At 43.1% G+C, this 21168-nt stretch overlaps 1 protein-coding gene across 2 annotated transcripts; it reads left to right on the top strand.

Moving 5' to 3' along the window:
- The first annotated feature begins 47 nt into the window (after positions 1-47).
- Positions 48-6602, top strand: CCNA1 (cyclin A1). 2 transcript variants are annotated; one of them, XM_054842429.1, is made up of 9 exons: positions 48-127; positions 381-526; positions 1744-1987; positions 2213-2334; positions 3044-3267; positions 3890-4094; positions 5026-5139; positions 5795-5928; positions 6260-6602. In XM_054842429.1, exons 2-9 carry the CDS (start codon positions 398-400, stop codon positions 6309-6311), a joined length of 1224 nt encoding a protein of 407 aa, XP_054698404.1. In that variant the 5' UTR covers positions 48-127; positions 381-397; the 3' UTR covers positions 6312-6602. The 2 variants fall into 2 exon arrangements, with proteins under 2 accessions (XP_054698404.1, XP_054698395.1); XM_054842420.1 differs by lacking the exon at positions 48-127 and adding an exon at positions 170-206.
- The last annotated feature ends 14566 nt before the right edge of the window (positions 6603-21168 follow it).

Genomic DNA, 21168 nt, shown 5'->3' with positions numbered 1-21168 from the left:
CGCCGCTTGGGTTGCCAGGGCGGCGGCGGCGGCGCCGGGGGTTGCGGCCCGGGCTTCCAACTGGCCGCGGCCAACAGCCGCCGCCGCCGCCTCCATTGGCCGCCGCCTATATAGGGGCGGCGGGCGGGTGAGCAGCCTCCCCGGCGGTGCGCGGCGCAGGGCGGCGCAGGGTCCTCCGTGGGCCGGTAGCGAGCGGAGCCAGACCGGTCGGTGCGAGCTCTCCGGCAGCGCGGCCGGCCGCCTGCCTGCCTGCCTTCCTGCGGGGCGGGAGGGGCTGTCCGAGGCGTAACCACATATTTGTGGTAGTTTTGCTTTATGGGTTTTTTTTCCCCCAACTTTATTTCGTTGTTTGTTGTTTTTTTTTCTTTTTCCTCCGAAAGGTACCGACGTCGGGGCGATGCGCCGCACCGGTGAGAAGAGCCGGGCGGGGCGGCGGGAGCCCTGCCCCGCTGCCCCCCGCAGCAGCGGCGGCCGGGCCGTGCTGGGGGTGCTGGCGGAGAACGGGCAGCAGCGGCCCGGCGGCCAGGTGAGCCCCGCCCGCGGCGGCAGCCTCCCTCGCTTGTCAGCGGAGCCGCTTCGGCAGCGGTGCCGCGGCCGCCGCGCCTTCCCTCCCCGCCGAGGGGCCGCAGCCACCTGCCGGGTTCCCCGAGGAAGCCCCGGCCCGCGGGCCAGGGGGAGCTGCCTACCCTGGTCTGAGACCTGGGGCTGGCAGCCCGCCGCGGGCATGGGCGGTGCACGCAGGTAAAGGCCTGGGGGTGGCGGCGGAGTGAGTAGTGCGATCAGGCTCCGGTTCATGAGTATGTGTTTCCCGAGAAACCCTGCTAGTAACCGCTCAGTCCTAATCCACAGACGTTTACCTGTGGAAATGCTTTGAACAAGTAATCCCTCCTGGAAGGACGGGAGAGTTGGTGAGACTTTATTTGGCCATTTGCCCTCTAAAGTGTAGGAGGTGGTTAAGCAAAGTATTCACTGGTGCTTACCCAAAGGTGCCATTGCTGTGTGGCTTCAGGGTGGTAGAGTCTTCAAGAAGCTAAAGTTCACACAAGGTGTCTGTCTGCCTTTCTGTCCTTGGGCCCTCCTGGAGTCTGCTGGTGTGGCAGGGAAAACGTTATTGTACTGACTACAGGGCCTAAAATAGCTGTTACCTGTACACACTCTTCTTGGTTGTGACTGTGTAAAGCCCTGAACTCAGTTGGTGACTCACTGTTAGCAGGTGATGTGAAGGATTGTATCCTGGTCAGACATTGTAGTTATAGGGGTTGTGATGCTTGAGCTCAAAAGTTCAAGCTTTGGTTTGTAATTCAGCATAAAATGCCTTCTCCAGGTGCAGTCTGATGGTGCCTGAGTGCTTCCTTTTGTTACTTTAACTTGCTGCACTTTAAAGCAGCTGCTCCTTGCCATAAAGGAATGCGGACCAGACCATGCACATGCCAGAACCATCAGACCTGAGCAGCACCCTCCCCTCATTCTCCTTGGCAGTGGGCACTGGAGATGAGGCTACTCGCCTGGTTCCTGACCTTTGCTACAGCTCACCGTTTCTATGAGGAGTTTGTTGCAGAGAGATGGCAACAAGCAGTACTTCTGAGGCACCAGCTGTAGCTGGTGGCTTTTCCAGTAAACTTTTATGTTATTGGTGTCTGCTAGGTGAGGAAAGTGATTTTTTCTTTTTGAAAACAAGTGATACTTACTGTTGTTTTCCTCCTGAGTTGCCCTCCCACAGCATTGCTGTGTGCTCTGTTTCAGGGTGCTACTGTTATCAGACGCTTCTCTGGCTCTGAAAACACCATCCCTTCATCTGGAAAAGATGAATTACCCAACCGCATGGTCAATGCTGCATCAAAGCAAGGATTTGCTATCTACGTAGATGAACCAGAACAGAAAGAAAACCACAGCTGCCAAGTGGCTGAAGAGCTGGAATCAAGCCTGTGTGAACTGGATACCAGTGCAATGACATCCAGTATTCAACTACTGCTGGATCTGAGTACAGGTAACTCCTGTTACTACCAAGGTGGTATCTATAGCGCAAGTACATGTAGCATGGTGTGAATTGTAATGCTGGTAAGCTAGTAACTAGCTTATGTTACAATAAATAACACTTCAAGATTACTTGGATTGTGTCTACATGAGGCACACCGCTTCTGTGTTAGAAATAGCAGGAGAAGGTGAAGAGGCTAATTAAGCAAACGTCTTGCTGCTTCCTCTTACCTGTTAGGATCTCCTATGATAGTGGACACATCCTTCCAGTCCCAGCCCGAGGATCACATGGGAGATGCCATAACTCTGACTGTGGGAGAATATGCAGAAGATATTCATCAGTACCTCCGAGAGGCTGAAGTGAGTGGCTTGTAACAAGCCTATTGATATTTGTGGTCCCCAATGGGCTGCAATACAGCAAAGATGTATGGCTGCCCCAGGATAACCCGAGGCTGCCACTGAGCTACAAAGGAGAGAGAGCAAGCAGTAAAAGCCATTGCTGAAGCTAGAATTATAAGCAGGTTCTAGACAGTGATAAGATCTTTCAGGATTGCTCTGTATCCCAGAAATACCCCACTGTTGGAGCATCTCTTGACTCCTTGGGATGAAGAAGAATTGCAGATGGGAGTTGAATGCTGCAAAAATACTAAAGCAACTGGATGTGACCTCACTGACAGCTTGCTTGCTATAGTAGTAGTTTTTCCTACCTTTCTGTATCAGAGCAGTAATGTGCAGTGTCCCAGTAGGAAGAGGGGAAAATTGTGATTTGTTTAAAGTCAATTTTGAGTCCTTCTGAATGGCTTGTATGTGCTTGATGGCAAAGATTGTCCATAGTCCAGGAGATCTTTTACTATTCAGCTGCTAACACAGTAGCTCCTATCTCTTCAGTGTAGAAATACTACTTTCTAGAGATGCTACTAGCTGCTAATTAATACTACTAGCATTATAATTATAGTTAGTAGTAATGAGTTACTAATAGTGGAACAACTCATGCTCCTTTTGGTATAAGTATAAAGAATGGCTTTCTTCAGAGTGAGCGTCTTGATTCTTCAACTCTCCCCCCGCACAGGTAAGATTCAGGCCCAAGCCCTACTACATGAGGAAGCAACCAGATATCACAACAGGAATGCGTGCCATCTTGGTAGACTGGCTGGTGGAAGTCGGGGAAGAATATAAACTTCGGACAGAGACTTTATACTTGGCGGTGAACTTCCTGGACAGGTTTCTTTCCTGCATGTCTGTTCTCAGAGGGAAGCTGCAGCTTGTAGGAACAGCAGCAATTCTTCTGGCTGCGTAAGTGTTTCATTTCTTGAAATCTCAGTGAGCTAAAACTTATTTTTAGTTTAATCTGAAGGACTGAAGCTTGCAGTGGCAGGTAGCTTTTCATGATGTCTTAAGATTAGCAATTTGACCTGTTTTGGCACTACCAAAATTAAACATTTAATGTTCTTGATATGAGGAACTGTAGTGGGAAAACTTTGTAACTGTAACAGCAGGAGTGAAAACACTACTGTGTTAGGCTGCTAATCTATAAGGCTGTAGTAGATTCACAGTGGCACTCTGCAATTAATCTTGAACTGTTTTAAGTAGACAGGTACCCAACAGAGCCTAGGAGTGCATGGAGTTTTGTCCAGAGTGCATTGTGTTACTGAGACTTGCTCTCTGAGGGCTTGCTATTAGTCAAGAGCTAACAATGTGAGTGTATTTCTGTCTAGACCGATGAATCAGAGTTCTTCTAAACATCTTTGCCCGAATTTGAAACTTAATTCTTACCTAGCCTGGAGAAAGGACTAGAACAAGAGCTGGATGCAAATCTTAGTAATGTCATGTGGTCATCCTGATATAGGTCCAGCAGAAATCTTTCTTTACCGTAACTTTCAAGCTGACAAATGGGGCTTCTGTATTCCTTTTTCAGGAAATATGAAGAGATCTACCCACCAGAAGTGGATGAATTTGTGTATATAACAGATGACACCTACACAAAGAGGCAGCTGCTAAGAATGGAACACCTGCTTCTGAAAGTGTTGGCTTTTGACCTAACAGCCCCAACCATCAACCAGTTCCTCCTTCAGTATATTCAGAGGCATGGAGTCTGTATCAGGACAGAGAACTTTGCAAGGGTATGAATTATCTTCCTTTTAGGACTGAGGGGGGAGAAATGATGCTAAAAGCAGAACTCCTTGTATTTCACTAAGTTATCTGAGCAGACAGAGCATAATATAGTAGCAGAACCTATCAGAAGATAATTTTTTTCTCATGGCAAGTCTTGCATTTTTCTCATTGCAAGTCTTATCCCTAAAACTGGATGTTTGTAGCCTACTACTTTCAGAAGGCAGCTTGTGTGCTGAGACTTCTGGAAAAATGTCTCATGGAAATCCTAAGTTTGGTCTATCTGTCTGGTCAGGGATAATGAACTGACTAGGTAGATGGGTGGTAGGAAACTGGTCATTTTTCAACAGTGTCTCCATAGCAAGTCTGCCCTGGATGTGGTGGTACTACATATTGCTACACAATGATACAGCATATGGCTGCATAATTGCATAGGCAACCCTGCTTAGAAACAGGGTAATTCAAGCTTATAGGAAAACATCCAACCTGCTGCTTATCTGCAAAGAGTATAGGGTTGTACAGTGACTCTACTCCAACAGAACCTAAATTTCTTAAAGCTGTCCATTTATCCCTAATCTCCAAGTGAGGTCCATCTACTTGAACAAGAGCCTCAGAGGATGGGAAGAGTTTATCTGTTATTTTTACAAAAAATGAATTTTCTAAGTCTCTGTCTGTAAAATTACATCAGAGCTGATGATGGGACCAGAATTTTTAGATTAGTGTAGATTGTTTGGGCTTTGTCAAAGTGTGGTCTTTCTGTCCCCACTGAAACATGCTAAAGATTCTTCTGCAAGATCAACAGGGCTAGAATGCTATTTCTACTTGCCAGACATGTTTTTCACATGAAACAGAGACCATTGACAATTTTCAGTGCTTGCTGTATGGAACTGATTGTACCAGCTAGGCTCAGTCTTTTTGAAAAACTTGTGGTTTTTTGTTCAGTATCTTGCAGAGCTGAGTCTCCTTGAAGCTGATCCTTTTCTGAAGTATCTTCCTTCACAAACTGCTGCAGCAGCCTACTGTCTAGCAAACTATACAGTGAACAGGTCTTTCTGGGTAAGAACAACTGCATGTTAAGGAGTAGCTCAAGCATTTTGTGTTATTAGAAGTAGGCTGAGAAGCAGGAGGAATAGCTTCAAAGTATGTTGTAACAAAGGCTGGAATCCTAAGATCAGTAGATGTTCCTGAGCTAATGGGACTACCTGATAAATGAATGTTAAATCAACCTGAAATATCCTGTCTCCTCTCTGAAGTGGGAGGGACCTTGCTGTCTTGCTCACTTACATCAAATCTGTACCTAAGGCCTTGTCAGTCTTAAACCCCAAAACTCCTCCTGAAAACACAATTCAAGGGCTTTCTGGGAGGGAGTACTCTACTTGAGTAGAGTGATTACACTGAGTGGCAGCTTAATGCAAGCTTTGATAGGCCTCTCAGCTGTGTGTTGGAGGAATAGCTTTAGCAGAGAGTAGAATCCAGAAATGTAATGGATGCCACATCCTTAGAGCAGAAGGAGCTTCTTGTCAGATCTCTTGGCTCCAAGAAAAAAACTAGACCAAACCAATCGGAGGATATCTGAATCCTTTTCAAGCCTAAAGAATCTAGAGTGAGCACTGATGTAGTGAAAATGGCTTCTGGTCCTGTAGAAAATGGCCTTCTAGATGAATGTTGCCTTCAATAGAGTAACACTGGTTTGTTTTTCTCCTCTGACCAGCCTGAAACACTTGCTGCATTCACAGGATATTCATTAAGTGAGATAGTGCCTTGCCTGACTGATCTGCATAAAGCATGCCTTGATGCTCCCCATTGCCAACTGCAAGCGATTAAGGAGAAGTATAAGCACTCAAAGTAAGTAACCAGGAAGCCAGTATTCTGTAACTTGGAGGCTATTACCACAGGATGACTCTGGTTTAGCAGCTTGGGCTACAGCTGCTGTAGTTGACAAACGTCTTGTAGTGGTCAGCTTCTATTCCTGAAACAGAAGCCTCTGTAAGCCTCTTGAGGGGAAAGCTTTTCTGACCAGAAGACTAGTTCATCCATAGGTATACAGGTGTACTGGATAACAATTCTGCAGTGTTGCAGGATGATTCTTTTCTTCCCCAGTGTATTGCACAAGTAGGTGGTATCTTTAAATTTGTCAGCTAAACTAATATCTTTAGTGACTGTGTTTCTATTCCAGGTACCTGCAGGTGTCTCTTCTGGAGCCCCCAGCAGTTCTTCCTCTACAATAAAGACCATGGACCCTGGAATTGAAGATTACTTCCTTCCAATCAGCAAAGCTGGTTTAACATTTCATAGAGCGCTGCAGGTCATGTGTCTGTAACCATAGTGATCAGAATGGTTTTTAGCCAGTATTTTTTAATTAGATGCCTTTTTTAAAAAGGATATTAGACTATAGTTCTTAATATAACTGACAGCACTTTTAATAAATGTCTTATTACACCGTTCCTCTGCGAATCTTCTGACTCCTGTTAATATCTGCAGTAACAGTAGAAAGGGTTGTAGTTTTTGTAAAATCATTGTGAGCAGGGCTTTTAAGCTAGGTCAAGTGGATAAAGTGTGGCTTGAACCACCACAACCTGACATCTCCATAGATATGGGTGACTTGCTGTAATATTTTATCTGTTTCTTCCTCTTCTATGAGACAAGATCATGCAGCCATGAACAGAACCTGTTTTCTGGAACTTGTATACCATATCACAGCAAAAACATCCAGATGCAAGTGGTCTATGAACTCAACTTGTGTGCAGAAGACCATCAATGTTGAAGTAAAAGTCAAGCTTCCCTTTATGGAGGTGAATAAGGGGGATTCCTCTGCAGGGAGTTGGAGGAAGGGGCATCTGTGGCTGGCAGAGCCTTAGGAACACTTCAAACACTGGTGGACAGACTGCAGTAGAGCAATGCTTGCAGCTATGAGGAAGAAACTGGAGCATGTAAGGTACTGGAATAGTGGAGTTGAGCTAGATGGCTGCTGTGTCATACTTGTGGTATTGAGTAGTCTCATGGCATGGCTGTCTGAGATAACATCTCCTGCCACTGGAACACTGCTGAATGTGTGCTCTGCAGACTCTGGAGACACATCACTCTTAACAGTTAGCCCTGCCCCATTACCCCTTCCTTCCTGCTAACTCTTATTCTGAGCTGCTACACTGTCTTGTGTCCCCCAGTTATTCATTAGGTAATATTTTTTTAAAAAATGAACAAAACATACCTTGAGTACTCTTAAATACACTGTCCAAAGTAAATAAAAAAATTAGTAATGTTGGTTGACACGTAGAGAACTATATTCCACTCATCTGAATGGCAAGGTAAGTCTGAGGCGTTTTCCTACTGCAAGAGTTTAAAACTTTCAGTGCCTGCTGCTTCTGAAGAGTAATCTATACAGGACATCATGTGTTTCCAAGCAAGAATATATGTAACACTTGACATCAACATGCAATGCAGCAGAAGTACTAAGTACTATCTAACAAGCCCCTTCAATTTTGAAACCTGGTTATACCAGTGTATATGTCATGAGGCTCTTTTTAGCTTCAGGGGTTTCACTTCCCTCTGCATTTAAGACTCTTCCCCCTGCTGCCTACTTGTCCAGGCTGGTGAATCTTCCTATTAATGTAAACCCTTGTATTCCTCCAAAATGGAGTTAGTGGTTCATTTGTCTCAAAGTAAATATCCTTTAAGGGAGGGGGAAGCATTCTGTTTCAGTCTAGCTTATGTAGTTCTTGGTTTCTTGCTTCAAACACTTTCTAGTTGAGCAAATGAATCTGTCTTGGTATTTACTCATAATGACAGATGTGACCAGATATGTCATGCTTGTGTCTGTGATACCCACTTTATCGTGGGGGCCTAGATCCATGCATTGTCTCCATGTGATGAATTTTACGGCTTGTGGGTGAATGCTTTAAAGGTGGGCTAAGAACTTTACTCGTACCTGCAGCCAACTTGTAGGTGGCTCAGAACAAAGGTCAGTCAGTGGTGCCTAGTTACAATGGGGAACGGTGGATTTCTTGGTTGCATGTTTCACAAGGAAATGGTGCATGTACTGAGCAAGAGTCTAGCTAAATCTACCAGGCTTATGAGTACTAGCTTGTTTGTGGTGCTTCAGCCTGAACATAAGGTGTCCTGAAACCCTATGTTAATAGGCATTATTCTACTTGTAATAGAGCTTACTGAACTGCAATTACTCTAGTGTTGAGTATTTTGGAAGTGGTAATGAATGTCTCAACACCAGGAAATCAGTTCTGCATTTATAGCAGTTTGAAGGTATTCATGTGGTCATGTCACAATAGTAATGGGGAGGAGATGTGTTTTTATCTTAAGAACAGTCTATGACCACAGTCATGTCTCGCTTCTGAGCCAACAGATTTGGTGCATCTAATGCAGTAGGAGGTGTCCAGGTCTGAATTGGCTGAATGTTGTACCATGTGGTGTCTTCCTAAAAGCCAAACTTTCCTTCTGTTTTACTTTTTTTTTTTAGAGTTTACCTACCTGAAAAACAGATAAAATAATTGCATTTAACTTCCTTGAAGATTTAATTCTCTGGTATACAAACTTGCCTGACTGTAATATCTGAAGAAGACTATGCATTGCCTGCTTTCATGTTTGTTTTGTCATTATTTTGTAGCTGAGCTTGTGGCTTAAATATTCTTTTAGTCCAAAGGCTAAAAAGGGAAAATGAAAAAAGTGGTTAAGGTGAAGAATCATGTAATGCTGCAGTGTGAATGCTCATAACAAGTTTGTGCAAGGTGGATTAAATTTTAATTTGTGAGACAGAATAAACTCATCTTCAAGTGGTCTCATCTGAGATCTGTGGGCAATAATGGTACTTTGAATGTTCTTGCTCTATTCTCACTTCCTTTGTTGTATTTGTCTTACTCAGAGCAAGGAAAAGACTTATTGCTCTTGTATGAGTGAGCCTTGACTCTTCCAAGGTGAAAACTGAGTGCTATCTCCTCATTCTGTGAGTCATCACACTTAACTCTAGCCCACTCCTTATGTGGGCTCTCCTCTGCAGCTGATACTTGAGAAAGGTATGAGAGATGCTTCTGTTGGCCATATTGTGGTAATAAAGGTGAAATAATGCTGTTTTAATAAGATGAGGTGCTTAAATGCAGATGTAAAACCACTTAAGAGTACTTAAATGATGTATTGAAAATAATCAAGTATATAGGAATATGGATTTATAAGGAGGGAGATGAAAGCAACCCAAAAGGAAGCTTTAAGTTTTCATTGATGTAGTGCCTGTGCTATACAGAAAACTTAAGACCTGAAGAGGTCACAGCCTTGTTTGATGTTTGAAACAAACAGAACCAGACTTCTTGAAGACAGCCATAACCTGGAAAAGAAATAAAGAGGAACTGACATTAAAGACTACACAGAGGCAGTCTCAATTCTTGACTATCCCATTCAGTGGCTTGTAGACCATGGCCACAAATAAGACCTCGGGATTTTTGTTTCAGTTTTCTGTTCGGATTTTTTGCTCAGGAAATATTTAAACTGTTGTGGTTTCAGAATTGTCAGGCCTGATCTTGCTCAGTTAGCTCTGCTGTGAAGATCTGTCTGACTTCCAGCATGTGTATTTCGAAGGCTGAATATTGACTTCTGTGCAGGTCACAATATCTTCCCCCTGGTTAAACTGTCTTGGAATGATACACTGAGTGTGAAACGAACTGGTGGGAAAGCAGGCTGAGTACATCCAAGGAGCTTTGAGTGATCATTCAATACTTTGAGTGGGTTGGAATTGGAAGTGTTGAGGATTTTAACTTTGACCTCTGATGTTCGGTTCAAGAGCTCTTCACCATTGGTATTAGAAACAAAAAAACCCCTCCCTAATCTTATATTAGCAGTTTCCATACTACCATGCTGTGACTTGCGGAAGACCCAAATGTGCTGTGGTTGCATGATCCTGTTTCTTCTGTATTGCAGTTAATTTTTTTAACCAATAACTTCTAACATTAAATATTGTAGCTGCCTCTGGTGTCCTGAGAAAGCTGTTCTTTGCAGCTGGGGATGTGTTGTGGATCCACTGTTCCCTTAAGATTAAAATGGACAAGCAGAACTCAAAATAATACTCTGTGGCAAGGTACTGATTTAACAGCTAGGGTCTGTCTTTGTTTTCCTCCTCTCTGGAGTGAGTTAAGGATGTCTGAGAGGTAATTAGGTAATTAGGGAGAATGATTTAACTGTGGTCAGGACAGTTAAGCTGTTAATTCATGACTGAAGGGTGTCTGCCTTGCTGGGAAATCTGGCTGTGTGATTAGTCTGTGTACATACCTGCTTGTTGTCAGGTCTACAAATGACTAGAATTAGCTCTGATTGCTGAGGTTGGTACTTATTTTTGTCAGTGACCTTGAAGCAGCTTGTGGGGCTGCTCTTAAGGATGAGAAAGAAGCCAGCAGAATCTGTGACTGCTTCCTGGAATTAAGCTTTTTGTCTCAATCTTCCTCATGCACCCCCTGCCACAGAGCAAGATCATATTTGCATACTGGAGAGCTGTGCAGACTTCACCGAAAGAGTGGCAGGGCATTGGAACAGGCTGACCAGAGAGGTGGTGGAGTCACCGTCCCTGGAGGTATTCAAAAAATGTGTAGACATGGCACTTCGGGACATGGTTTAGCAGACATGGTGGTGTTGGCTTGATGGTTGGACTTGATTATCTTAGAGGTCTTTTCCAACCTTACAGATTCTATGATTCTGTGCTAGGCAGATGTGAGCTGGAAGAGGTACAGACCCATTCTGTAACATTCAGATGTTCTAGAGCCCTGTCAAGTTGTCTTAAGAACTGTTAGGTCTTCTGCTGGTTATAGTGGATGCATGCATTTTCCCATTGCATCAGACAATTGAGTCTCATTGAATATTTATTTTTAGCTCTTGTGTCTGCTTCATAGTTCTTCTCTTGTATGGTAAACTCATACTTTCTCTTGGATGCTTGTTCAGCTTGCAGTCACTTAATATAAAAACCACAAAGCTTCACATGATGAGATGCCTGTAATGAACATCCCTGGCAACATGTTTATGGAGGATGTGCACTTCATCTGATGTTCCTGCAGAGATGTAGAGAAATCACCTGGCTTAGCCTGGGTGATTGAGTGCTAATATAGCCACTACTGACTCCTCCATGCCCTGCTTGGGGTTTGTCAATGTAGATGTCAACAGTGCAAATGTCGAAGAGAATTTGCACAGACAAATGTCCAAGACAGTCTACAGAAAGATACTGAACATATGCTAGTTAATCCTAAAGTACATGCCTACCCTCATCAAATTAACTTGTGTCTAAACTAAGCCAAGGGAAGAAAGACCAGGCAGTTCTGACCCTAATCCTCCTGGAGATGCTGAAATTATGGCTTTGTCCTGGAGTTTTGTACAGTGCTTGTCTAGCTAGGCTGTCCTGGTACTGAAAAATAATTGTGAGCTCAGCAAGGTCTGGTTCCTGGCCAAATGTCTGTCTCAATTTGGCTTGTTTCCACAGTGCTTAGGGCTAGCTCTTTTTTTAAGCAGATTGGTCCTGAGGAGAGCTTGTTGGAGCAGGACAAAATAGTGTGAGCTAACAGGCTATGTGGGAGGCTGTGTTCAGTGCTCATGCTTGCTGTCTGCCTCTGTTTTGTTGTAGCAGTGTGCCCAGAATGACCAAGTGTCCCTGTCACTAATACCAGTAAATACCTATCTAAACCATAAGGGAGCCCTCAGTCCTTGTCTTTCAGATGTTCAGACCGTCTTTATTTGAACACAGAGGAGTTACTGGAGCCAACTGCTGGGAGAACAGGCTCATGTTAAAGCATTAAGTTCTGGCAAGAAATAGGTCTTCTCCCTCCACCATCTGCAGCCAAGCTGCCTTTTCTGTTTGTTTATTATTGTTTGTGTTTTGATGTGTAAACAACTTGAAAAATTAGGAGAGAGAGCCCTAGAGACCACGGTATTCAACAGATTAGGCATTTGGTACTAATCAGTGAGCTGTTTACAGTAGAATACTGTAAACCCTATCTAGGCAGAAACTGGAGTGTGATACGTAGCTCAAAACAGGATCATCCTCCATTTGGCTCTTTGTCCCTCATAAGGAGGATAGAAGTGTCTGGGAATTAACAAAATGGGTGGCAAGACAGACCGCAGATGAGCGGCAACAGCACTGCTGTTCTCCCATGTGATAATGGAGTGAAATGGTGAGGTGGCAGAACCACGTTCACCCCAAATCACACTTGCGTAGCACAGGCTTAAGAACAATATATCTGTCCCAGTGCTGTGATGTATTGTCAGCTCTATTTACTGAAGAGACACGTAAAAATATTCTCAGGTTCAGCCATATAAGCAAAGACCTTGAGCTTTTTATTGTGTTAAACCAGAAGCAAAGAGCAAATTGATTTATAGTAAAAATACTAGCGATATCTGATGGTCTCCAAAGCATACAACCAGAAGAGGGCACCAACGTCCTTGCTCTGTGGGTTGAGGAGGCGGTCAACCTAAGTGTTTCCCTAAAGGATGCTGGGTCAGAGCTCAAGGAGGCTATTTGGTCTTGGACTCATTTTTACATGGTTTTAGGTAGACCAGCAATGTGTGAGATCACTGCAACAATACAGTTACGTTCAGTTATTTTTGCATTAAATGTAACCAGGATTTAGTGAAGCTGCAATGTAAGGTTGTCAGCTGTGCTGTCTAGCTCTCACACATGGTGGTCCAGGGATAATTAAAGAAAATAAATGTAATTTTTCAGAACATCCATAGTCTTGTACTGTGAAGTTGGACTTGTTGTACTAGTTTAGCCAACGCTTTCAGTTAGATCTTCCTGGCTGTACAAATCAGGCTATCTGATGTTAACTTAAAACTTGCTTCAGATAGGATAAAAAAATATGCCATGAACTTTAACAGCTTCCAGTAAGCATGCTGTTGAAGCAGGTCTGATGGAGGAGTGTCTCCTTATATTGCAGGTTGGGCAGATAAGGCTCTTGTAATATTACAGAGCTTGTATGGTTTGTGCCGGAGAGGGGGAATTCCTGCCAGAGGATTAAGCCCTACTTAGGAGGGGAGGGGGAATAGAAAATTGATAATTTTAAGTTAGAACTTACTCCTCTTGCTCATTGGAAACTTCAGTGTTAATTCTTATCTCAAGGTTATCTAGTCAGATAGGAAATGGTTGCATAAGACATTTATTGCCTGGTTTGAGGTGTATGTTGGATCTTACTTATGTTTTCCTTATTCTGTTCCCAATCTGAATTGAATTTTACTTTCATAAGCAGCTAACACATTCAAATCTATGTGGTTTTTTTTGTCTGCAATTATTTCTAAAATGTATTTGCTCTTAGCTTTAGCCTCTAAACAGAAGGCAGGAGGTGCACTGGTAAGAGTCAGTGGAAAGCTTGTATCCAGAGCAGTCATCTGAGTGCTGCAGCAGTGATCTAATAGTATTCAACGTAAAAGTTGTAAAGCATTTTGAGTCAAATGGAAATATTTTCTCCTCATACAGTTATGTTGCTGAGCTGTGATTGAGGCTAGGTTCCTTATTCTTTCTGAGCTTTTTTGGATATCTATACAGATGTATTTTAAGACAGTTGCTAACCAGTTGTCATGTGCACAGAGGCATGGGCTGCCTGAGGCACCCCATGGACATTGGCTAGAGGAAAACAAATGTATTGTTCTGCCTAACAGTAGCAGTTTTCCAGAGGCGTTGCTGTCTCTGAGTAAAAAAGGTATGAGGGAGAGCAGAGCATGTTTACATCATGTGTGCATATCTTCAGTAGGCACTTGAGCACCCGTGAACAAATGCAATTTTCCGCATATGCCTGTGCATCTGCTAGCTGAACACTGTACTCCTTCCTCTGCCTATTTTCTCTTCATTCACTGACTGCTCACAACTTTCAAATGATGTGGAACGAGGATATGGCTCTGCAGAGGCTCCTTTGCCAGCAGGATAATGCTGTGCAGGGCTCCTGGCACAGAGCCAGCAAATAATAAATCTCCCATCATGCAGGACTGACACTAGCGCTGAACAGAGCACACCCATCCTTAAAAGCATCTCCCTGCACCAAGTCTTACACATGAAGTTGGATCCTAATCTTTTTTTTACTTAGTTATCCCCTATCGCCTGGTGAAAAGACAAGTCCAGCAGGGAGTAAACAGGCTCTGATGGCTCTATTTCTTTTCTAGCAAGTTATCAGGACAGAAAGTTCTGCTGCAGTTTGCCAGATTATGCCTCACATAACTACTTTCTGTAAATAGCTTCTTGTCTTAGTGCATGAACATTAGGCCATTGTGAAACTCACAGCACAACCACTGCCAACACTCCCAGACCTCTGAGCTGGGCAGTATGTAAAGGATGTACGAGTAGCTTCTGCTTAATACTGTTCTCTGGGCTGATTCAGAGGTTACATTCTGGGAACTGCTGATCTCTGTAACTTCCACTTGTGTTAAAACAAATGCTGACTGGACTTAAACTGGGAAATCCTTTATCTTACTGTCAGATGAAATCTCCAGAGCCATTCATAGCTATCTTGTAAAGAGAAGTTTTTTAAAACAAACCAAAAAACCCCCAAAGCCACTCGACAAACTTAGATTCACTCATCTAATTACCAAGATGACTACATCATCAATATTGTATCAATACTGTACTGAATTCTCTTTAGCAGAACACAATGTTAATTAAAAAGTTGGAAGTGTTCAAGGCCAGGTTGGATGAGGCTTTGGGCAACGTGGTCTAGTGGAGGGTGTCCCTGCCCACAGCAGGGGTGTTGGAACTAGATGATCTTTGAGGTCCCTTCCAACCCAAACCATTCTATGATTCTATTTCCTCTCTCTTGGAGAAGAGAAACTTCTGGATGCTTTGGAATGGGGAAAAGCCTCCACAGGTGCTTATAAGTGTCTGAAATCAAATATTTTAGAATCTTTGGGCTTTTTACCTTGTATGCTGTGACACAAGTGATCACTCTAAGGATGTTCAAGGAGATTCTGGGAATTTTTGTGCTAATTCATATTAAAGATACTGAAAAATTTGAGAGTAGCATTAAGTGTAATAGTATAATTTTCAATGTAATGTTAAAGCTAAAAAAAGCTCATTACAGTATTAAATGTAATGAATCTATCTGCCCTTGATGATCTATAAGTGACTTTGCTAAAGGATTAAAGGCTATTACTGGATTTTTGTTGATTACCCTTCTTGAGTGCTGCTATCTCAAACTAGTGAAATCTTCACTAAATCTAATCCTGTCTTCAAATGGTGCCTTCAAATTGCATCTGGCATATGAATGATCCAAAATCAGCAGTTTCTTGCCTTTGTCTAGAAGCGGGGAAAAGGTTATTATGAATACTGCACCTAACAGTAAATGCTATAGAAATTCAACGTAGTGTAACTAGCCAATGATTATGATATTGATTGTCTATAGAGAGTTGATTCTATATGGGTTCATGAAATGTTAACTACAGCTTGTTTACCCCATGGTCCTCATTTAAGATAGGCAAACACTTGTAAAATATGTTCCTATCTATGTTCTGCATCTGGGGTTGGTGTTGACAATTTCTGAAAGATCCACAAAAGAGGTGCTGACCTGGAACTCTATTTTTGGTGAAAGGCTTGGCTCCTTGCATTTTTCTCTAAGGAAAGTTCTATATGTCCAAGCAGAGAATCAAGCAAACACATGAAGCCTCCAATGCTCACCAGCAAGCACTTGGACTAAAATGAATGGGTAGTCCCATTGTGGCTGGTCCCATTGAGCAGAGGCTGAACAGGAACATGGCTTCCTCTTGTTCAGAGAGCCCCTAACATGATCACTCTTTGCTAAATTCATTAAGTCTCATCTGTATTAATGCTGTCTTTAATAAATGCTTTGTAGGGTTCCTGCTGAGCAGAGTGCTTTTCATTTGTTTCACCAGTGGTTCTGCTGTCTGGACCTTTTAAGTTACTGTGTGTATGGTCTCACATTGTACTTCAGCCATAGAAGAAATATATATATCATTTAAGACATGGTAGGTTATGATAGCTGTGGGCAATGGTTAACTGGAAGGCCTGTTGCAGTTCAGGTTTTGGCAACAAAAAGTGATTGGTTTTTTTGCTCAGTATAGAGTCAGTATATAGAGGTCTTCATTGACACTGTCTAGATACATGTTCAGCCTGGAGAAGAGAAGGCTCTGGGGAGACCTAATTGTGGCCTTCCAGTACCTGAAGGGGCCTACAGGAAAGCTGGGGAGGGACTGTTTATCAGGAAGTGTAGTGACAGGACAAGGGGTAATGGGTTTAAACTAAAAGAGGGTAGATTTAGATTAGATGTTAGAAAGAAATTCTTTACTGTGAGAGTGGTGAGGTACTGGAACAGGTTGCCCAGAGAGGCTGTGGATGCCCCATCCCTGGAAGTGTTCAAGGCCAGGTTGGATGAGGCTTTGGGCAATGTGGTCTAGTGGAGGGTGTCCCTGCCTGCAGCAGGGGGGTTGGAACTAGATGATCTTTGAGGTCCCTTCCAACCCAAACCATTCTATGATTCTATGCATAGATTTTTAAGGTCAACAGAGATTATCAGACTTTTTGATGCCTTTTTATACCTGTTTAACCATGTTTGATTGGTGCTAAATCACCCTTGATACTAGAATCTCTCTATTTTTAACTTCTACATGTCTGACTCTAATTCTAAGTCCTTTAATTTCTCCCATTCCCACATAGGTTAAAGAGCCCTTCACTAGCTGCATTTTCATCCCATGCAAGAATGTAACAACAAAAATTGTTACCCTATTTTTTCTTGTAAACAAAACAAACTGAGGTTTCTATGCTTTTTATGGTAATAAATTATTGGTAGCTCTCATGAGTTTATAGCATTCTTCTCCAGTTACTGAACATCCTCTTAAAATTTGGGTATCGGAGGATGGGTCCTCAAGGTCTCGTGAACGCAGTGGGTGTAAGCCGCAGGACTGCAAGGCCCACAGTCCCTGAGGAAAGTAACATTCTAAGGAGTATTGAGAGTAAGTGCTGGTAGCTACACGTTGCTGAAGATACGATTCTTGCTGAAGCCTGCTTGTAATGAAAGCTGATTCACCAATTTTTAACCTGCTATATACAAATCAAAGGCAGTCTCTCTGCCTCCTGGCAAGTTACCAAAGCCATCAGTTAGGCAGCAGTTGGCCAGATGTCTTCTACACTGCTAATATATACTAATGGCAATTATTATGCCAGTATTAAATATCACCATCTGTGTTTTTTTAAATCTGAATTCAATGCCACTAAAGGACTTTAAGCTCTTCAATGTATTTCTTTTAAATTTCAGAGGTGACGGCATTGATTTTAGTCCCTATTTTGTTTCTAGTAATGCTCACGTTGGTTGTACTTGGATGGTCAAACATGTCTGGGACTTCTTAACTCTTTTTTTGGGGGGGGTAAGTATAATAGAAGCAAATAATTAAGGTCAAGTAGGATGAGCAGTTTATGTAAGTAAAAGTCTGAAGGAGGCAGGTGACTTAGCAGTGAAGGACACAGCAAAGCCTGAGGTATGCAATGGTATCTTTCCCTTAGCCTTTCCTGGCAGGGTGTGTTAATGCCTCTTGTGTCTCTGAGGGCTGGGGAGACGGAAGGCCTGCAGCAGAAAAGGACTGAGTTAGGGAACATCTAATTCAGTGGATATAGCGGGTGTCTGTGGCAGGGGGCTGGCGGCAGAGGCTGCAGGGGCCTCTGTGAGGAGGGGCCAGGGCTGCCCTGAGCCGGACACAGCCAGTTCCAGCTGGCTCCAGCAGATCCACAGCAGGGCACAGCTGAGCCCCTTGGCCAAGGTGGTGGAGCCCCTGGGAAAGCCTTTTTAAGAAAAGGTAAAAAAAAAAACCCACTGGACAGAGGAGGAAGCTGAGGGAAGACCAAGGTTGGAGGAAGAGGAGGTTCTCTGTGGCCCCAGAGCAGCTATTCCCTGCAGCCCATGGAGAGGATCCATACCAGAGCAAGAGGTAGATGAAGTGGTGGAGAGGAGCCATTACAGACTGACTGCAGCCCCCTGTACTGCTTGGAGAGGGGAGAGGAGTCTGGAGTGAAGCTAAGCCTGGGAAAGCGGGGAGGAAAGCTGTTTTAAAGTTTGCCTCTGTTTCCCACTAACCAAACTGGTAGTTAAATATTTATTTTTATTGGCAATAAGTTAATTTTCCCCAACTCCAGTCTGTTTTGCACATGACTGAGTAAGCAGGGTTTGTTTAGCCTGGAGAAAAGGTGGCTAAGGGAAACTTAATTGTTTTCAACTGCTTAAAGTATGCTCATTAGAAAGCTAGAATGGGATTTCTGAGAGGCATAGCTGAGGCTGGGAGGCTCTGTCTGCACATCAGGAAAAATATTTCACCATGAGACGGGTTAAGCACTGGTGCAGGCTTTCCAGAGACACGGTGGGACCTCCATCCTTGGAGGTGTCCAGAGGTCAATGGAACAAGCCTGGAGCACCTGCTCTGGCTGTGAGGTTAGCTCTGCTCTGGGCTGGTGGCCTCCAGAGGAGTAGTCTAGCCTGGATCCTTCTGTCATCCCACAGGATGCACTGATGGAACGGGGAGATATAACTGTAGAGGGGCTGGTTTTGCCCTATGTTCCCATTGAACATGAACAGCTAAATGTTAATTAAAATGGTAGTGCAGGATCATAAGAGCAACATTATGTAAAAAGGTGTGGAGTAGTTTTCTGATCTCTTGAGCTACTGAGCAATAGAGCCTCCACCTTTCAGTATGTTACTATGTGTGCTTGTTTAGATATCTACATACATAAATATATACATACAACCCTTCACCATTTTTCCTCAATGTGTATCCAGGCTGCCTATGGTCAGTGCCTGACCTGAACACCATGACATCTAAGGCTGAGAAAATGCTGACATTTTTGGGCACCTGTTTCTGAGACCTAGAAGAAAGGAGCTATGGTCACTGAGAAGCAATCTATGTGCAAGTTAATCTTCAACAGTAAGCAATCTTCAGAGTGTTGAACCTTAAGATGCATTGTACTGCTTGGAATACATTCTGCAGAGCCCAGGGCAGTACAGAGATCAAACAGCAGTTGTCTTGCTGTAGCTTTGAACCACAGGTATGTTGCTTTGCTGCCATGCATGCCAGAAGTATATAGTTCTAATTAATTGTGTATCATACATGTCAGTAATATTTTTTGTTTTATTGATGCTTATCAAAGCCATGAGAATGCAAAAAAAGAGAAGGAGACTCTTCCTAAAGCAGAAGACAATATTTTCAGTCAACTTCATTTGACATATATGTGCCTCCTACAATCTGGTGGCCTGATCCTCAGAAGTTTAAAGTGGGAGATAGGACATTTATTTTAATGGTAAAATTATCTATAGCTGTGGAGTGTACAGGGGGTTTGTATTTTTCGTCCCTTTGTGTGCACCTGTGTACATAGCCTCTGACTGATTTGAACATGTTCTTGGTCATCTGTGTGCTGACACCCTCTGTTCATTTTGAGATGCTGCAGAACTTCAATGTGTGATCTGCCACCTTGTGGCCCTCAGTTCTGTCACAGTCATATCTCATAATTGATGACAGAAATGTTGTCATAGCAGTTTTCATAACTTTTCATCCCCATTTGATCCATTGTGTCATCTGCTACCGTGAGGAACAGAAAAGTTATTTGGTAACTTTGACCTTTGAACCCTAGAAGATGAAATAAAACCAACTCATTCTATGGCATCTAGTGACTGTTTATTAGAAACAATTTCGAACTACAGGCGAACTTGTATGTTGGGTGTGAAAGGCTCCAGTTGACTGACCCAGGCCATGGAGAAAAGTCATGCCTGAATGACCTAGAAGCCTAGGTCTTCAATTTAAGAGACTTATACTCCTGAATTATTTAAATACTTAAAAACTGTCAGAATCGGTAGTAATGCTTGACCGGGGTTCATTGTGCAGCTTGTTCTCCTTTTGAAATGCACTAAGTATATAAACTAATTCACTCACCTCTAATTTATTTTAACTAATTGCACTGTTAGTGTGGCGATAGGTTGTTGTAAACTGTTGTGGCAATGTTTCATTCATGTTATTTAGGGAAGATCTTATTAGTATTGCAAAAGCTGAAGCATTTAAGGTACCAAGAGCAGAGATGTGGCAGTCTGGAACCTCAGTGAAGGTTTGGGATTTTCAAAGCAGTGTCAGACTGCATTGCTAACACCTTCTAAGGCGGATTCATACTGCCTTTTTTTTTTGTCGTCTCACACTTCACTAAATGTGCCATTGATCTTGATTTTGGCAGCAACTTAAAATAGTTTTCACATTTTGAAATGAATATGTAAACACATTTACTCAAACTTACACTGGAACCAGGGCTATAGAAAATCTCAGCAGTAACCTAACCAGAAATGTCTACTCTTGTTGTGGTTTAACCTGGCTGGCAGCTAAAACAGCCACAGAGCCATTCGCCCACTCCCCACTGTGGGATGGAGGAGAGGAGAGGATCAAAAAGGAGAAAAAGTAAGACTCATGGATTGTGGTAAAGACAGTTTAATAGGACAGAAAAGGAAGATAATAACAATAATAACAACAGTAATAAAAGAATGTGCAAACCAAGCACAACTGCACAACACCCGAAGCCAATGCTCACTAGTTGCCAAGCAGTCACACCTCCTGGCCAACCTGTAGTTATATACTGGGCATGATGTCATATGGTGTGGAATACCCCTTTGGCCAGTTTGGGTCAGCCGTCCTGGCTGTGTACCCTCCCAGCTTCTTGGACCCCCCCTCTGCCTTCTCACTGGCAGGCCAGTATGAGAAGCTGAAAAGTGCTTGACTGCTTGGCAACAACTAAAACATCAGTGTGCTATCAACATTATTCTCATCCTACATCCAAAACACAGCACTATGCCAGCTGCTAGGAAGAAAGTTAACTCTATCCAAGCCAAAACCAGGACAATTCTGTTCACTCCGGGGTTGGCAGATCTGCATATTTATGTATTGCCTCTACATTAATAATTCTAGTCATAACTGGTTTCCATTTCTGGAAAAGACTGCATATTGCATAAGATAGATCAGCAGCTGCAGTGTTTATAATCTTTTGCCCTTTTGTGCGTTTTATGGGAAATGGCTTTAAGTCCATGTTGGTATTCTCTAAGTGGAGTAGCTTAATGCATTTTTGTAAGTTTCTTTATTTTTCCAGAGATTTTGCAC

Source organism: Grus americana, chromosome 1 (assembly GCF_028858705.1).
Source record: "Grus americana isolate bGruAme1 chromosome 1, bGruAme1.mat, whole genome shotgun sequence".
Classification (NCBI taxonomy): Eukaryota; Metazoa; Chordata; class Aves; order Gruiformes; family Gruidae; genus Grus; species Grus americana.
This window is presented reverse-complemented; position numbering and strand designations above follow the sequence as displayed.

Bases quoted from the DNA above. Each gene is read 5' to 3' on its own strand.
- CCNA1 (XM_054842429.1), top strand. From the start codon at position 398: ATGCGCCGCACCGGTGAGAAGAGCCGGGCGGGGCGGCGGGAGCCCTGC. The intron at 527-1,743 runs GTGAGCCCCGCC...GCTCTGTTTCAG, and splicing joins AGCAGCGGCCCGGCGGCCAG to GGTGCTACTGTTATCAGACG. The intron at 4,095-5,025 runs GTATGAATTATC...TTTTTTGTTCAG, and splicing joins GGACAGAGAACTTTGCAAGG to TATCTTGCAGAGCTGAGTCT.